The sequence below is a fragment of the Haemorhous mexicanus genome, chromosome 11 (assembly GCF_027477595.1).
Source record: "Haemorhous mexicanus isolate bHaeMex1 chromosome 11, bHaeMex1.pri, whole genome shotgun sequence".
Lineage (NCBI taxonomy): Eukaryota > Metazoa > Chordata > Aves > Passeriformes > Fringillidae > Haemorhous > Haemorhous mexicanus.
The window spans coordinates 13928832-13948099 of record NC_082351.1 but is presented as its reverse complement, the minus strand read 5'-3'; the positions used below and the strand labels follow the sequence as shown (position 1 = coordinate 13948099).

The 19268-nt window shown below is 40.6% G+C and overlaps 1 protein-coding gene across 1 annotated transcript; it reads right to left on the bottom strand.

The window, feature by feature from the left end:
• Nucleotides 1-1137: 1137 nt before the first annotated feature.
• On the bottom strand, nucleotides 1138-19024 carry TXNRD3 (thioredoxin reductase 3). Its single transcript, XM_059856551.1, has 16 exons — nucleotides 18591-19024; nucleotides 13061-13121; nucleotides 11355-11464; nucleotides 10964-11077; nucleotides 9098-9170; nucleotides 8107-8226; nucleotides 7508-7650; nucleotides 5983-6098; nucleotides 5649-5874; nucleotides 5339-5431; nucleotides 4842-4918; nucleotides 4139-4295; nucleotides 3818-3925; nucleotides 2822-2917; nucleotides 2481-2615; nucleotides 1138-2352 (listed from the first exon to the last, which is right to left on the bottom strand). The coding sequence occupies exons 1-16, from the start codon at nucleotides 18786-18788 to the stop codon at nucleotides 2290-2292; spliced, it is 1890 nt and encodes a 629-aa protein (XP_059712534.1). The 5' UTR covers nucleotides 18789-19024; the 3' UTR covers nucleotides 1138-2289.
• Nucleotides 19025-19268: the final 244 nt, after the last annotated feature.

Below are 19268 nucleotides of genomic sequence, written 5' to 3'. Positions count from 1 at the left end.
GCATGAATAAATACCAGTGTTTTAAGAACACAGAACAGCTCTTCAGAATTTGTTCAACAACATTTATGACAACAGAAATGTAAACACCAATTTGCTGTTAATGCCACTGCTGGAGTGTCCTTACTTACCCAAATTCAGGGTATTTATTATGTTGCTACATGTCCCACTTCTCAGATCTCACCTTCTTCTCTAACATCTACTGTCCACCTTAAATTTCTGGCTTTGATCCATGGCTTGTTGTCACAGCACATTTTATTTTACACACAAGCCTACTGAAAAAAAGAGACATGTTCACTTCCTCCAGCTATAAGCTACTTACTGTGTATTTTAACTGGAGAGTTGAAAGCTTTAAAGAGTAACTCTGTAAAAGTTCTTGGTGCCACCAGCTGTGTATCACCTAGAGCTGAGAGCTGGGCAAGCGAGACAAAGGAAACATCTGCAATTAGGACACTGTTACAGACATGCAAGTGGTAATTATTGATCAATTAACATGAACCTGCAAATCAAATCTCAATTTGAAATAAAACTCAATTAGTGCTTATTAATAGCAAATTCAGGAATTAGCACTCATTGACTTGGCTTCCTCCTTCACTTCCTCTCCAACTGGGCTACCCCAGGTCAACTCTGCTATTCCCAGTCAGTTTGTCATCATTTCTACTGGACCAGAAGTAACTCCTCTGCAGCAAAGCAGTCCCTGCAGCTCAGCAAGCATCTCCCCTGCCAAGTGAAGCTATTTTGCAGTGCTACTGAGACTTTAAGTTTTGCATAAAGTCTCCAAGAGTTACTAAACTTGAACAAGATTTGCTGCTAACACCACCTAGATTCTACTGAGCATCTTTGAGCTGTGCTGCAGTTAAACAATACAAGGTATTCAGAATCTTGTGGAATATACAGAAATGGTATAAAACTGATCTTTCAAATTTGAATTCACCTACATTCAATTCTGTATACCCAAACAGAAGCACAATTGTTATCTTGAGCAAGCCCCCAGGGGAGACAAGACAACTTGTTTCTCCATTTAAAAGATTACAATATGCACAAATCCACAGGGGTTTTAGTACTGTATGGGATACACAACATAACTGAAGCCCAGTAAAACCTCAGGCAGCAGAAATCATGAGGTCAGACACCACAGAGTGTTGTATGCATTGTTTATTGAACTTCAAATTCCACGGTAGGTCACAGATTAAATAGTTAAAAACTGGTCACTATCATACAATGTTCAGAACAGTCTTTCAAAACAGCTCTTTGGACAAAACTAAGAGCCAGATTCAAGCACAATTCCCCCAGGACAGAATACTAGGGGTGGAAGAGAGCTTCAAAGTACTGACAGTACACAACACTACAGAAAGCACAGCAGGTCATTGCTCTGGGCTGCCGCAGGAATCAGAGCAGCTCTGTACAACACCTTCTGCCTCCATGGGCAGGCACCTGCTGTTAGTGGGACAGTCTGCTTCTCCAGGACTTCAGCATTCCCCATAACAGCACAGACAGACTTCTGGGTTCTGTGAGATTTTAAATTACAGAGCTGAAACCAGATTTAAGCAAACTGACATGTCCTTTCACTTACACTCTTTAGCCTTGACACACAAGACACCTACAAATCAAATTTTTATTTTGAAGACATGATGTCACCTGAGGTCAAAAAACTGTGAATGTGAACAACAGTGGTGTCTTCGGTTACTTTAGAGTTTTAGACTGGTTGGGATGGGAGACTAGTGCTTGAACTGCACTGCTCAACACTGCATCCTATTTATGCCATTTTGTCTCAACTGAACATACAATTAAGTATAACAAAATGCATCAAAAAGAAATCAGTCAACAGCAGACTGTTGGCAAGAATCACTCAATTATGTATTTGTCATCTATTTCAAGCATTTGTACAAGACACTGGAGCTAGAAGCATTAGCTTTAATTTGTGCAATTTAAGAATTTCCTTCAGGAGGAGTTCAGTCATCTGACTAGACAGGAACCTCCCAGCCTTGCCTGGCAGTCATCAGTTGTAGCTCACCTCACAAGAAGATTTTGAGCAACAACGTCAAGAAAGCACCGCAGTGCAAAACCAAGCAAAGTCAGGATTCACAGTCTGAGATCTCCCTGCTGCTTTACTGCTCCATGTGCAACACAACTCGTGCTGAGGAAGCCTCTCCAAGGCACCAGTCCCAGCTGCAGCATCCACAGTGGCACTGATGCAAACCTTTACACTGCTGCAAAGCAGTTGGATGTATTAGAGCTTCCACAGGACCGAGAGTGCACAACATGGAAACAAGTAGAACAGCAGGTTTAACCTCAGCAGCCCTTCTGAGTGATGTCTTGGCCAGAAGATTTGGTAATATCCATTGTAGTGAACACCTGTAAGAGACCAAAACAAGAGCTTATTTACTGTTGCCTGCATCATCATCCACATAGCTACTGATGTCTTGGTAAAACTGCCTTCAAGAGCAAGTTTTAAATTAGGCTATGCCTTCCCCCTTTCTTACCTCTGCACAAGTAGGATGGATACCAATTGTTTCATCAAGTAATTCTTTGGTGAGACCACATTTGATTGCAGCAGCAAAACCTTGGGTGACTTCACCTGCATTGGGTCCAAGAACATGCAGTCCTACCACACGGTTCTTTAGAACAGATGAGAGAAAAATATGAGTCAGTACCAGGCAAAGTTTGACAAAAGCTCTAGTGTGTAACTCCCACTACAGTAAAAATGTTACACAAGCAGGTCAATAGCAGAGTCTTTAAGAAAAAATTGACTACTTCAAATAAAGTAGTTCTGCAGCTCTTTCCACTTCAAGAATACCCTCAGCATGTCCATCCTGCTACTTACATTGTCCTGTTTATTGCAGATAACCTTTGCATAACAGGTGTTGTTATCTCTGCCAGCCACTGTCCACTCAAGTGGCCAGAACAAAGTGTGATAAACCTGGGAGGAAAACAAGAAAAAGAACATTAGAATTAGAGCACAGACACTACTTTTTAGTAACTTTATAAATAGGTGGTTTGACATTAAACCCATTCTATTCTTGTCTATTAACAAACAAGACAAGAGTGATTTTTTTCCACTCAGTGCACAGAGCCCATCCTCCAAAACTCAGCAGAGGAAGACTTGACTCAAACCATGGAGCTCCAATTTAAATATTTGATAAAAACAGCAAGAGCTACAATATACAGCAGTTGCAAATCAAACTTTCAGAAAGGGTAACTGGATATTAATTCTGTACTTCTCTAAGTTTAAACCCACTATGCAAAACAGGTAAAAGCAGAAGCTAAATAATGTCAAGTGATTTTGAAAAATGTAAGGAGTTAAACACAAGGCATGCAAGCAGCTTCCTCATAACTCCTCAGAGATGTGCAGAAGCCAGAAACTGGGGAAGTTATAACTCCCCCATAATAAAATGGGAAAGTTATCCCCAATACTCCTATACACATATGTTAAGGACAGCAAAAAAAAAAATTCACAATTCAAGTACAGTGAACCAGCAGAAAATAGTTCATCCCAGGTGTTTGGGACACTTCAGCAATAAAAGCCTTTAATTCATGACAACAAGAAACACTCCTACAGCTCTGCAACCCAAGTCTGGCCTCTTGAGGTCAAATGCTTCTCTCAGCCACCTGCAAATGGTTATGCACAATTCTAATGGTATTAAGTCCAGTCCTGGGTTTCTGTGAGTGCAGTATCTTGCTGGCCAGATGAAAACACAGCCACAACAGTTTTACCTGTCTAAACTTCTAATCTTGTTAACCTATGCCTTGAGACTAAAGCAGCAAGGTTCAAGAAAAACACCCTCAAGCTACAAGCTAATTGACTCTTGGGTGTTCTTACCTCCAAGTTTTGCTGTCCATATTCATCTACGGCTTTTTCTTCAGGATACCCACAGCTGCCATACTCTAAAGGGGTAAACACTGTTGTTGGTACATTGATATAGTCACACTAAAAATAAAAATAAAAAAATCATATTTAGACAGACTATGCAAGTTCTACACACTACATAACAAAAAAAGTTATATAAGAACTTTTCTTCTTTTTTACAAAACACTAGCAGAGTCAATAGATAAGTGGATAAATTAACTCATGTTACTGCAGTTTTGAGGCAAAAAGCACCTTATTGAGAAATAAGTTGAAGTTGTCTGATCATAGCTTTACCTTTTTGGAACTACCTCCATACAGCCTTTGGGCCAGCAGTCTCCCTGCCTGAATGGCAACTGGAGTAAGTTCAAGCTTTCCTTCCAAGATATCCCCAATCGCATAAACATAAGGCACATTGGTTTGTTCTACATCATTTACAGGGACTTTCCCGTTCCTTTAAAACAAACAGAAGACCACAGAATTCAGCATCACAACTTTTCTCAGATCTCTGCAAAAAAACAGGGGAGAAACTCTATTCTAACTACTGAGCTTATTTTATTAAATGTCTTTATGCCTTTTTTACTTCAACTGCAAACTCTTCAGAGCATCAATCACCTCCAACTCTGACACACTGCCGAAGTCTGTATTCAGTGGGCCTGTTCAGACATGAACAACAGTGCCTGGCTGATGGCAGTCAAGCTACTTAGACATCTTTGGACTCACAATCTTTCACCTGATTATTATAGAGCTCTGTGCTTTCAGCACAATGACCAACTAGTACATATTCACTCAGAAAAGTTATTTTACAATGTACATACTGAAGAAATTAAGTTAATGGACAATTGTACTCAAATTCAGAACAAAAAAAGTTTTCGAAGGTTCACATAATTGTCATATATAAGAGTGGGAATTAAAAGACCACCAGTCACATGAGCTATTTTTACAGAGGTAAAAATAAATCATTGCATTCAGTGGTTTTAGGGAGTTCAGTAATACTCACTTCTCATTGATTTTGACACCGATTGTCTGTAAACCAATATTCCTGGTACATGCATCACGACCCATGGCTAGCAAAACCTAAAAAAAACCCCCAAAATTAAATGCAATAACTTTATCCAAGAGAAGTATAATATAAGATTTCGTTTGGTTTTTCAGTGAAAAAACTGAAGCATATGAATAAAATTACTTCCAAATTATTTTTTCCAAAATTTGAAAGAGACACCAATAACTCTCTTCCAGGTACAATTTGTTTTAGAGATGTAACAAACAGAAAAGCCAAACAAAAACAGAAGCAACAACACTGTTTGTATGAACTAAACTCCAGGCTGACAGGGTTCAACTAAAGACAAATAGTGAATTTCCACATTTTTTTTCCTGCCAGTAAATTACATGAACAGCTTTTTAAGGAGGAGTTCTCTTCAAGGTGTTCCAGAAGAAGTATTTCAATACCATTCATGTGCCTCAATAGCCATTTATTTCAAATCCAGACATGCTTACAGTGTTATATTCTTCTTCAAGCGTTTCCGATCCCTCAGTAGACTTTGCTGTCACTTTCAGTCTTCCTGGCATTCCTTGCTCCAGCTGCTCAACCTGTGCAAATTTTTGTAAGCTTAGAATGACCTGAAGCAGCAGAGCTCACTTCCATTGTCATTCAAGCCTTGACCTACTAATCTATCATTAACCAGTCAAAAAAGCTCAGTCTCATAAAACATTTATTTCTGCACAGAGCCAAAGCCTTCCCAGACAACACCTGCATTTTACATGTGCTGTTTAAAGTAATGATGTGTTAAGAGAAGAAAGCACTTGCCTGAACAGGTACAAACTTCCTGATGAACTTCACACCGTGCGTTTCCATGTAGGCACCGACCTTTTCTGCCATTTCTTGGTCAAAACCCCGCAGAAGAATGGAACGCACCATCACGGTGACATCCAGACCCAGGCCAGCCAGAAACCCTGCACACTCCAGAGCCACGTAGGAAGCACCCACAACCAGAGTCTTGCCAGGGCAGTAAGGCAGGGAGAAGAGGTCATCACTGAAAAGAGAAGTCTATGTAAGTTACAAGGTCCTTCCAAGACAAGCTTGTTTGTCTTGGCAAACACTAGAGCAGACAAGTTCAGTCTTTCATGCCTTTTCATCTTACCTTGTAATGCAGAATTCTTTATCTCCAGGAATACCTGGGTATCTTGGCCTTTCTCCTGTAGCCAGCACAAAAGTCTCTGCTGTGTGATAGGTTACTTGTCCTTTTCTGTTAGTTGCCTGTTGATGAAGACACAGTTAAGCCTGACATTTTCATATGCTTTAAGATAAAAGTTATGTAATCCTTTCCTTAATTATTGTAGATATGTTTAAAAATCAAGAATAAGCAGTTTGAAACAAGAACAAATGCATTTAGAGATCACACAGGTCACTGAAGAACAACAGGTTTAAACAACTGACTATCAGGCTTTTCTTCCATTAGAGCACTTAAATTCATTTACTCTTTGAATCCTGCCCATTTTAACTACTAAGTTAGATGGGATTACTCATAACAACTTGACTTCCGAGTTATAAAAAGCCACAACAAATTAAGACAACCCCTTTATCCCCACAATAAAAGGCCAATGCAATGCAAGGGACAGCATGACATGAATTAGTCCTCCAGCTAATGTAAAAAAAAAAAAAGTAATTAAAAAAAAAAAAGTAACTAGTTACATTATTTCAGTTCAGAGGGCCTAAGACCCAATCTTGCATGAATTCTAACTAATTTGAACTCTAGAGACCCTTGGTCTTTGGAAATTCCATCTTGCCAATGCATCTCTCAAAGAATCTGACCTTCATTCTTGCTCTTGGTTAGTTTTCCATCACAGATGAAGGGAAACATTTTCCCCATGAAGTCAACAGGTAATTCAGGTTGGAAGGGATCTCGGGAGGTCATCTAGTCCAGCCTCCTGCTGGGAAGCCTCTCTGTTCTACTTAATTTATTGATTAAGGACACTTAAGTGGCTTGGACACTTGAACAGTGGTGGTACACAAGGTAAATTGAATTTACTATTATCTTTCAGTGCCGAGCTCTTGGTTTAAAACACAAGTAGTTCAGCCTTGATATTGCAAACAGACAATTACACCCACTGAGTGCAACAGTTGCCTTCAATATGCACTTCTAGGTTAACCTTGCTTCAGTATGCTCACTTATAGCAAGATTGGCAGAACAAGCTTTGTCTTGCAAAACTGACACTTTAATTTGTATGCTGATACAGCACAAGGTTCTAGCAGAGCTCTTATGCAAGCGCTTAATCTAAATTTAATTTCAATAGTTTTTATGCTTTAGTATGAGGATTTTCCAAGTTGCAAAATCACACAGCTAGTTTCCTTTCTTTTCCCCTCCTTCTCACTCAGGCTGCTGAAATCAGTCATGAAGGTAGAAACTGAGACCACCTTACTCTATTCTCACAAGACACGGGTATACACATATCCACATCACTCTTCCAGAACTAGGTTTGCAAACACTGTAGCAGGTACTAAAGTACAGTAATTATTCTAATCAGTAACTTCACAAATGAGTTACTAATTTCAGTTGACCTAACTTGGCAATGTTAAGACAAAGCCTTTTTAGTGTTGAATTTTATAAGGCAGTTCTAGAGCATGAGTCTTCCCTCCCAACTAAGTATTTTAAATGCAGAGTATACCTTGATTTTGTGTGGTTCCACAAATTCTCCGTAAGAATTGAGGTATGTCACAGACTTCTCTCTCAAAGACACTCGATAGCCCCAGTTTAGAGAACCAATGTAGTTCTGAACTGCTTCTACCATAGTCTCCCAGTTGTGTTTAACTGAAACAAGACACTAATTTAATATTTAAGGAAATAAAAGTGCAATGTGCCCCTTAAGAAAATATTAACTTATTCATTGTACATCATGCTAAGAAAACATCATTATCAGTAATGACGATACACATTAAGGTCTTGTTCTACTATGTTAATATTTATGTGACTTGTTACTATCTAAACTAAGCCCATTCTAGAAGTTCTGTCATTTATTTCAGTTAATACAGGGAACAAAACACAATTAACTTTCAACCCCAAAGATTTCTATGACTCAAGAAGGACAACACCTTCTGATTCACCTAAGTACTGAACTCTGCTTCTAATTTATTAAGTCCAACTACAAGAGCACTCAAGAATACAAGACTCAAATACAAGAACACATCCCCAGAGATCAGCCTTTACACTCTTGAGTTCAGCATCTCATCTGTACAGTCTTGGTCTTCCCTCTGTGTTCTTACCAACCTTGTTCTTCATACTGCCACCCATACTTCCTTGAATCTTGGAGTGCCTGACCCAGAAGTGCTGCTTGATGCATCAGCTTCTTGGGAATGCAACCTACATTTACACACGTGCCACCAAGTCCTAAGATGGAAAGAATGACATTATTGCTTCCATGAATGGGATTTATGCTTTCCCTAGCACATACTTTGCATAATCACTCATGTCACTCAGGGAGGTTTGCTATAGTCACACCAGTAACATGAAATTTCTCTTGCAAGGGACATTTTAAAACACAATGAACACACTAAGCTTGTATTTGGTTTAAGACATTATTAGGCTGCTCACTGGCCCAAGACAGGGACCGCATGTCAAACATAGAGCCTGGTTACTTAATCCACAAGGCTTCAGATTCTAGTCGGGTTGTCAAGTAAGCAAGGCAAAAAGACCAGAGTTTCTACAATTCAGTATCATCTAGTATGTGGTATTTAAATATGCCTGTGTTTGAAATACTATCAACAAGAGCACATTCATTCCCTGACTCAACAGAAGTTTCACCAAAGTTTCTTACTCATTTTCAGCTGCAAGTATCACTAATGAGGTCAGCCAGCAGCTGTCCTTAATTAGGAATATGTGAGACATACATAGCCAAGGAGTCACTGTTCTAAAGAGAGCCTATCAGTTGCCTACAATATAGAACTGGATGAACTAAAAGGCAAAATATCTCCACAAACGTCAGAATGTGAACATGCACGCACACACTACCCACACAAGGTTTGAAAGTGATCAAAGCTAGAAAAACTTTTGACAGAGAACAGAGATAGCAATGCCCAAAGCAGAAATAACCATCCAGAAAAGGAGCAGGCATGCCAGGCAAATAACTCTTGTTATCTGTGTACCAGAATTACAGGAATTTACCCTCAACTCCTAAGAACACAAATCCATAATATGTAATATTTCAGTATGTATCACTGGTACTCAAATATCATCAAATACAAGATCAAAAAAAGCTTACCCCATGAGGTTCCAAGAGGTGTTGGAACAACATAATCTAATACCATTACTTTCTTTCCCAAGGAAGCAGCTTCCTATAAAAGATGGAGAAGACCAGTCAGCACTACTGAACCAAGCAAGCCTGTCCACTCATTTATAGTCATGATACATTTAGCACTAATAGAAGGTTTCTTTACTACCTTCACCAGTTAGTCATTAACATACATGGCTCTTCTGTCTCCTTCCCAAGATAAAAACTGAAATCCCTCAAGAACTGACTTCTTTCCAAACTTTGAAAGGCTCCTTGCATGTTCAATGCTGCATCAAGATCATCCTATGCTGTCAAAAGCCACAATCTGAAAAAGGTAGGAGACGGGCTCTCTTCTACCTCACCTAAAGAAATACTTAAGTTGTTAGCTCTGCTTTCCATTCAGAAGGACAGAAGTGACTTGGCATGTTCATGCATGGAAAAGAAGGTGACACACTGGAGACATTTCAATGGAGCACTACCATGATATTATTCAAGGGGCTGGAGCACACCACCTATGAAAAGGCCAAGGGAATTGGACACATTCAACCTGGAGAACAACTGAATTTGGAGGGGACACCAGAGCAACTTCCCAGTACCTATGAGAAGTACATTAAGATGACTGTGCCAGGCTCTTCACAGTGGCCAAGTAGCAAAGGGACAAAAGACAATGGCTTTAAGTTGAAACAAGCAACTCAGACTGGATATAAGGAACTTTCACACCATGAGGACAACCAAACAGGTTTCCCAGAGAGGCTGTGCCATCTCCACCCCTGGCTTATTTCAAATGAATGAGTTCCTGCACCAACCTGTGTGACTTCACAGTTGACCTTGCTTGGAGCAAGGAGCTTACATTAGATATTCTTCTCATGTCCATTGCAACCTGAATAAGCCTATTCCTCTATCCAAGAAATTACCAGGTACACATTGTTTGATTTTTCAAGCACTTCAATCTCTAGGTGCCTCAAATCTATTTAAGAACATCAACTGCAATCCTGCCTCAAACAGGATTTAGCTGGCTGTCTTATATTTTGTGAATACTACTCTGAACAATTTGGCAATTAGCACCAAGTTTACAACTGATGTCCCAGAAGGTACTGTGAGAAAAGATCTGAACATTCTGAAAATACACAACTGGCCAACTGAAGAATTCCACTGTCAGCTTCTTCTGCCTGTATTTGCATTTTCTAATGAAAGTTGCATGTTTGGCTGTATAGTTCAGCAATTGTCAAGGCTGTCAAGAAGAGCCTCACCCTGCCCAAGACATAAACTGACAGTTTAGGACCTGGCTGAGAGATGGGAGCGTGTGTCCAAATCCCTTGGGCAGCAGAGAAAACCGAATCTGGACCTTAGGTCCTGAGGCACTCTGAACAACAGCTAATTGTGTAAGAGCTACACAATCTCAGCTCCCCTTTCTGAGAAAGCACCTCAAAAGGGAGCAAAAGAGTAAAGCAGCTCCTTGAAGGGAACTGCCAGAAGCACTTAATTTTAGATGACTGGTGATACTGAATCCTAAACTGTCAAAAGGCTTCAACAGAAGCCCTTAAGTTTTCTAGATTACTGTTTGGAAGCACCTGCGTATTACACATGCAGAAGAGATAGTTAAAAACATTTGGTTCCACCCTCAGCCAGAAAACTAAAACCTATTATTAGGATCAAGAGCTGAATAGACATTGGCTAGAAACTGGTCCCTTTATCCCCTGAGTAAGATTAGACCACTATTAGTTCATTAATTAACAAGTTGAACAGTAATACTCATCAAAATATAGACTTTTTAATATCAAGATTATTAACAGAGAGATTAACTTTTGAATAAGTTTTACATACCACCTGCTCTTTAATGTTATTTTCACATCCTACCTTAGAACATGCAAGTCCACCTGAGCCACCACCAATAATAATGAGATCATATTCATAGGGTTCTGTAATTTGGTTGTCCCCAAGGAGTTTCTGCAGTGCTCCATCCTTATAAGCCTGGGAGAGAAAAAGAAATAAATAATCAAATTTGCACACATGTTTCTGAGCAAACAACTGATAACATTGCCTCCTCTGACTGACGTCACCCAGTCTGCTGTGTCACACAACATTTAAGTATGACCAAGCAGCAAATTCACTCAGTCTTGTCTACTTCCATTTAACCTTCCAATACAAGTCCCATTGCCTTAAAATAAAAGCTTCCAGATACAATTTGCTTAGCTGCTGACTTCTCCACCCATGACATACCAAGTTAAGATTTTTAAAGCCAGGTTACCTGATATGTTGCATCACAGCCACCAATGTGAGTTCCATTCACAAATACATTAGGCACTGTCCTCTGGTTGGTCAGCTCTGCCAATACTTGCTGAATACTGTCTCCATTGTCTAAGAATAAAAGAAATGTGTACAATATAAGCAGATTTCAGGAAGAGAGATTTTAGAACAACCTGAAGTAATAAAGGTTTGGACTGTGATACATTGTAGGCCTGCAAAGACAACAATTTTATTATAAACATTCGATTTGCAGGTTTCCTGGACATAAGCAAGTCTTCAGAAACTGCTTCTCAAAGGAGCAGGCCTAAATGCAGAAATTAAATTGACATTTCAAGCCACAATTCTACAGAATGGAGTAATGCTGAAGTAGTAAAAGTTTAGTTCTTCTGTTTCAAGGATTTTTATCTCTTACAGTGTCACATTTGTTGCTACACACTACAGTGTTCACTACACTAAAATTCTTCTCCAGCTATCACAGAAGATCACACAGACACCTTTTCTTTCATGAGAACTGTCTTATTTTGGAGTATGTTCTGTGCACAGGAACATAATTATGCCCAGCAGCTTTGTATTATGAGACAATGGCTAAGGGAAGTATGAACATGCTTTTCTACTTACCCTGAAGCTACCTTCCTCCTTTTTCTACCCACCACACTGTCAGAAACCTTCTAGTTTTAAAATTATCATTGCTTGACCTCACCTGCCATCTGAATCATCAGCACCTACACACAGGCTCAGTTTGGATCTCTGAGCAGTAAATGTGGGAATGGGAATTTACAGTAATCACTTTGACTAAAATCTTTTTATTCCAAGATTGTATCTACAAAATATCAGTAATCAGAGCAACTGCAAGGGAAATATATTATTAATTAGAAGTAATTCTAGGAAAAAAAAGGCTGAGCATTGTATTTTACATATCTTGGGCTATAATTAATTCACGGCATGACAACTTGAATAAGAAGCAAAAGTAACTAAGAAGAGATGAATAAATAGCTACATTTATCCCAAATATTGCTTAGGCAAAAATAAAAAACTTCAAAAAGCCATTAGAACTTTAAAAAAACATTGGAAATTTAAGTTTTGTGCAGAAAAAAAAAAAAGACAACAGCTTACCAAAAGTGCATTTAAGAGCTTAGTAAGAACCAAATAAGAAACAATTTGTTCCTAAAACTACATTAGAAGCTACGTGCATTATGTTCGTATGCAGATAAGGCACTGCACATGTCCTAAAACTAAAGCAGCTTGGGCTTTAAGGAAAAAAACAACTTGAAACTTGGCAGCAGCCAACTTACTGGAATTTACCCTTCCTTCCAGTGACTCAGCACTTTTCCCAAGGAAGGTCACCAATATACCAAGTCAAACATTAACAATTCATCTGAAGCCACAAAAGAACCAGAAGCAGGAAAAAAAATACAGACTTATTCCCCAGAAGCCATAGCTCCTTGGACAGAAATCAGATCTCACATTCTCTATCACCTGGTGGTTTTTACAGTCAAAGCCTTCAGTTGTATTAAAAACACATCCTGTATAAAAACCACATTGAAGCCTAATTGCTTTTATCTCTGTGTATATTACAATGCATTTTACTTGTTTCACAGGTCCCCCAATTATTTCAAGACAACTTAAGGACCATGCAGCTTAAGGAATCACTTCTTTTTAGTTACATTAGGCAGCAGCATGTGATACATTTTTTTTTCTCCTACTCACCAGTTACATCCAGTTCCAGAGCATAGTAGTCCACATGCAGGGAGCGGAAGAGTTCCTTCACCTGCAACAAGAACAGACACCATGGCAGTGCAAAGGTTTCTCAGCTCAGGGCACAACTTCCCTGCTGGACACACACAGACCTCTAAGGCTCAGTTCCTGTGCTCTGAGGCACAGGCTCAGTAGTTTGGTTCTATGTTTTGTGTGTTCCTCACTTAAAGCCAGAGCATTTAACCTTCCAATACAAGTCCCATTACCTTAAGAAAAAGTTTCTAGATAAAATTTGTTTAGCTGCTGACATACCAAAAGCCATGGAAGTGACTGCCATATAAAAAAAAAATTAAACAAGAGGAGAGATAGTATCACCAAGGAATCTTGCTGCTGCTCTAAAGAGAAAAAAAAAAAAAAAAAAGAAAAAAAAAAGAAAGGAAAAAAGGGAGTAGAGGATAAGAAGCAAAACAAGGAAATAAAAAAAAAAAAAAAAGCTGCAGAAGGAAGGAACATGTTCCAAATACTCAGCACTGAGTACTCAGCACTCAGCTGGGTGTTTTTTTAACTTCAGTTCTGGATGGACAAAGTATACCATTACCTGATTCAAATCAGGCAACCTTTTATAAACAAGATTTCTACAGAAACACTTTTTGTGAAGCTGGCATGTGAAAACAGCTCTAGCAAGAATCCCTGAATGTCTGTGGGATGGACACACTTGCCAGCATGGAGTCTGAATATTTTAAAATCAGCTTTCTGATGAACCTCAAATTTATTGACAGAGCTTCATCAAGAGTATGTTGAGTCCCATCTAGTCAGTTTAAAGATGTCCAACACACAAGGAATAAAATGCTTTTAATATTGCTGTGAGTCACACTGTTACTATACTGAATACTGAGTATCCCAGTGCTTTCTGATAAACTTTCAGCTTTATGCAGACAAACAAGAAGATTTTGTATTCTGTATATCTACAAATTAAGTTTCTTAGCACATCATGTATCAACCGTAACATTAAAAAAAAAAAAAAAAGCTTTGCCTCTGTAACTGATTATATTGGTTCTACAGTTTCAGAATAGTACAAGTTCCAAGGGACCTTTTCAGGCCACCTGCATGAACTCTCTGCTCAAAGCAGAGCCAAATGTGAAGGCCGATGACATTGCTCAAGCACTGTCCTCTCACTTGGAACATCCACAAGGACAAAGACACTAGAATTTCCCTGGGCTGGCTCAATGTTTGACCATCCTCACAGTAAAGAGCTTCCATTTTATCCCATTGGAGTGTCTGCCATTGCAACTTATATTTGTTGGTTCTTCTCCTTTCACTCTGCAACTTGAATAACACTCTGGTTGTCTTCCCACCTGTCAGCTGAAGGCAGCAACTAAAACTCCCAGTCACCTTACCAAGGTTTAACAAACTGAGCTCCTCCTTCACACATTCAGTGTGTGTGACACTCCAATCCTCTAACCACCAAGATGATCCCTGAAATTTTTTGTCCTAAGCTCACTATTACCTTCAGGCTTGCTTCCTGGAATGATTACAGCTACAGGCAGAATGAAAGGGAAACAGCAGTGGAACCACTCCAGACCTGCTCTGCATCTGCTGTTACAAATCCCAAAGTAATGCCATGCAAGATCCAAAAAGCAAAGCTTAAAGTGATTGCTATTAGGAAGTATTAAGAATGCAGAGGCAAATCAGAAAATTAGCTGCTTGGCTGCTGGTTTAGTTTGGAGGAAAGCAGTGGAGTAACAGGCAAGTTGTTCATTAGTTTTTGTTTTCTTTTTAAAAAAACTCTGCCAAAACATTGCAACAGCAGCTGGCAGGAGGGAGGACAGAACATTACTAAACCAAGAAAGATTATACTCAAGAAAGGACAGATTTAAGGCATTTAGACCACCTTTATTCTCTACTGAAGGTACTCAGTAGAGAGAAAAAAAAAAAAACAAACAGACAAATGCCAGCATCCTAATTAGAGGTAACCATTGCACTTTACACTTGGGAACAAATCATACTTGTGTTGTGCTAATGAAACTGAAGGAAGGATCATAGCAAGCACATGAGCAGTTACAAAATCTTCAGTGCAGGCAAGAGATAATAGATGACTTTGGTTTGGAGAAGGAAATGATTAGGAGGAGTAGAAAGATAACACACTAATCATGAGTAATATCAAGATAAGCAGAACAGGAAATGATTTCTCAGAAATACTCACTGGAGCACTCAGCAATAACTGCATTTACCAGAAAACAACTTTGAAATGAAAAGGAAGTAAGTCTCCCTGGGGAATACAAACAGAAAACTCACTGCTATCTGGCATTGTAAAAGCCAAAATTAAAATGAGATCAAAGAGTTATTAGACCAACCAATAAAAAGAAAATCCACTGAAAACTTTGAACCCAATAAAACTAATACCAACTCAGGTCAAGAAATTCCTGTGTCACACACACACACACACCCCCCCACCCCCCACCGGAAACTTCAGCAGTGCACTGGGAGATGTTCTTACTTACAGCCCAAAGACAAAACTATCATTTCTCCAAATGTCTGGGATGGGATACTAGGCTGCAGGGTCACTGATACAACCATTCACTTCCCTTTTCACCAATGCAATGGCCTCAGTTACCAACTAAACCCTTTCAGTTTTCACAAAAAGTGATGGACTAGAAACACTTCCAAGTATTATTAAGCAATAGATAACTCCTCTGAAACCTAGAAATTAGTCTAACTTTAGGAAATGCTTCCCAGAGATGCTTTCTGTCACTAGGGAAGCTAAGCAGATTGGAGATAAGCTTCATATCATAAAATAATAATGGCATGTCCTAGGTCTGTTTTTTCAAGTATCAGCTAACACTCTATAATAGCTACAGCCGAATTGGCCAGAACCCCCTGAGGACAGAGAACGTAATCTGTAATAGCATAAAATATAACTAAAATAACCAGTAACTTTATGCAATCACAGCTGTTGCTCTTAAAGTATCAACATATCACAGTGCTCAGCCTTGCCATTTTTTCATGCTAAAAAACTATGTTTTCTTTATGCATTTCTATCTTACTTATTATCTTTTCTGGATGCTAAGGAATTGAAGAAACAGCCAAGCTAAATTATGACAAGGAAGTAATTCTACCACCACCCCCTCTCCAGCACTGCCCTGTTAAAGCAGTTGAACAACAAATTGCATTTGCAGAAGAACAACAGCACAATTGCCAAGTCATGCTATTAGCTAACCTGAATACAATCACCTACCTAATTCACTTAGGGAATTTATTTGCAGTTGTGTTTCTAAATAAAAGTGCCATTTCAATTTTCTTCTAGCATGGCTACCTCCACTCAAGATAGAGAATTCTTTCCATCCCCAAATTAGGTACTTTCAGACCATGAACACTAAACATCTTTTTGTATTAATCCTTCGAAAAGCACACTGCTAACAACCATCCACAGTAAAAGATAATACAATGCACACTATTCATATCTGTCTAAGAACTCAGAACTATGTGATTACAGTCTAAGTACCCAAGCTGTAACTACACTTCCAAATTATATTCACTTCATTAATTCTATAGACTTTATCAGCTAACAAGAACCCTGCATTAGCCATTGTTTTGCCATTCCTTTCACTAGCTTCTAAGTCTTTGGTAAGAGGGATTGTTAATATCCTTAGTGTTACAGATATTCCACTGTTTTATCACTTGATGTCTCATGTGAGGCTGCCTTCTTCCATAAACTTTCTTCTTCTAATTCTCTGCCTGCAATCTATACCCCTTCTCCACATTTTCTTTGTTATATTACCTTTCTGTTCTGTTCCAAGCAGGAAAACAAGCTAAGGAAATCTGCCTACCAGGGCAGTCACCTCTTCTTCCCCCCGTCATATTTATGACCTGTTTCTTCACAAAAATTCACACAGCATTTTTCAACTCCCCCTCCTAGAAAGGGCCATGACAGAGGGTCCTCCTACTCCCTGTGCTCATTCTTTCTTCCCCTTTGCAGACAATAAGAATAATATTCCTTATATCTGATTGCTTCCCTGAAGCGAGCAATCTGCTAATGGAAAAGCTATGAACAAATGCAGGAAAGAACAATCTGGAATTTAATTACTGGACTACAATCAAGTCTTTTCTCCCCTTCTTGTCATAGTCTAGAGCCTCTGCAACACCACAAAGAGATGAAGAAAAAAGACACAAGGTTTAAAAAGTTACAGTGCCATCATGTGATCTCAAAGCCACTGAACTAAGTGCCATGAGCATCAGCATTTACAATCACAAGCAGTAAAAGCACACAGGGCAATATTAATAGGCACGACTAAGTACTTCTCAATGGGCAGCTCCAAAGTCCTCAAGAAATTATTTTTCCTCAGCAGAAGATAACACTTTTATCAACTGGACTGGACAGGAGCAAGACTCCAACTCTTCATTTACCAAAACTTTGAGTAAGTTGTTAAGAAGGATTTGAGCTATGTACTCTGATTTACTATCTGCCAGAAAGTTCTTAGACAGAAGGCACTGGTTTGGTTGATCCTCCCGAACAAAAAGTTTACTTTCCCAAAACCTCAATGAAGTTGCAAGGAGACAGGATATATTCAGTTAAGTTTTCTGCAAGGGGGTTATAATATCTCTTCTCTTCCCAGAACTAAATCTAACCCAGACATGGGAGTGTGGCTTCTGCATATGTTCCTGGTTATCAGTTCTATTGAGGAACAACAGGTCTTCATCCAACAGCTCCACTTATGTTCTTACACAATGGCCATATCAAATATGGTAGTGTGAGGTTTAAATAAAATTTCATAACATACTTTTTGTAACTATCCAAGAAACCCAAGGCCTACAAACCCTCAGGTCCTGTGTGGACTATGATCAGTGTGCTGGTATCATAAAATTCTAATGAAGGCCCCGAGTTTTTTAATGAGTTTGGCTTACTAGCTATAGCCTATATGTGTACATTGGTGTACAATTACGGCTATAAAGATATTTTTCTCTAAACATCAAAATTAACCAAGAGTGCTTTTCTCTTTTAAACACACACTGTGACCAAGATTTAGAACTTATGCACCTGCTGCAGAGTCAACCTTCCTTAAATTTAGAAAGGGCAGAAAGCTTAACTCATCCCTCCCGTGGAGAGCAGCTTTGTCCAAGCTGAACACCAATGTGGTACCCAAATTTCCAGCTAGAAAGGAACACAGCCAGCACTCTTATCTGGGCAACAGTAGAGCAGAGGAACAAGCACACTGTTGAGAACTCGCCACACATCCATCTCCCACCGTGGCAAAGCGAAAGAACTACCACGAATGCCACGGATCCTCGCCTGGTTTCGAGCAGCAAGTGGTTTTCCAAGACTGGCACGTGGTGCTGGAGCGGGATGGATACAGCGCCACTTCTACACGCTCCAAAGCCCGCAGGTGCCGCCGCCGGCAGCAACCTCCCTCCCTCAGCCCCGCTCCCCCGCGCCCGGCCCGGGCCGAGCGGGCGCCCTCGGGGCAAGGTCTGCCCATGCCTGCCTCGAGGGCAGGGCCCGCGGGGGACCGCGCCGAGCGGGCTCTAACCGACGCCGCCGCCTCACCTTGTTGCAGTAGGGGCAGTAGCTCTTGCTGAAGATCATGACGCGGTGGGAGGTGATGAGGTTCCGCACGCGGAGCTTCAGCCCGTCCCAGTCCGGGAGCCGGGTCTGTACCGGCGGCGGAGCCATGACGGCACGGTCGCCTTCGCCGCCGCCGCGCCGACCCTCGGCCATGCCCGCCCCTTCCGCAGCGGGCAGCATGACGAGCCGGGCCGACCTATTCGGAGGGAGCGAGGGAGGGACAAGACGCCAAGGAGGGCCCTCCACCCTGTACTTCAGCCATAAGCACTATGAATCGTTGTAAAATAATAAAACGTCTCTTTTACCAGAGGCAAAAGTACCAGTATCTGCCTAAACGCTACGCAGTGAAGGATAAACTTGCGTTGTTTAAGCCTCTCTCCCCTCTGCGAGGGGGCCTGAAGTGAGCCAACAGGAGGCCGGCGAGAGCGCGCATGAGCGGCTGGGGGGCGGGTGGTGCCGGGCGGGGCGCGAGGCGGGGCGCGGGGCGGTGCCGGGGGGAGCCGCCTCAGCGCCCGCCCGGCCGAGGCTGGGAGGGCGGATCGTGCTGGGCAGGGCAGGCGCGGAGCAGGGGTGATGTGGGGGTTGTCCTTTGTCCCCTCGCGGGCGCCCCGGCCTGGAGCGGTAGGCCTGAGGCCCGGGTTCGACCTGCCTCGGTGCCCT

What these genes read in the sequence shown, in the direction of transcription:
- TXNRD3 (XM_059856551.1), bottom strand. Translation starts at nt 18,788, where the DNA reads ATGCTGCCCGCTGCGGAAGGGGCGGGCATGGCCGAGGGTCGGCGCGGC. An exon ending in GGAAGTTTGTACCTGTTCAG is followed by an intron (nt 5,432 to 5,648) that starts GCAAGTGCTTTC and finishes AAATTTGCACAG; the next exon opens with GTTGAGCAGCTGGAGCAAGG. An exon ending in TCCATCCTACTTGTGCAGAG is followed by an intron (nt 2,353 to 2,480) that starts GTAAGAAAGGGG and finishes GGTCTCTTACAG; the next exon opens with GTGTTCACTACAATGGATAT.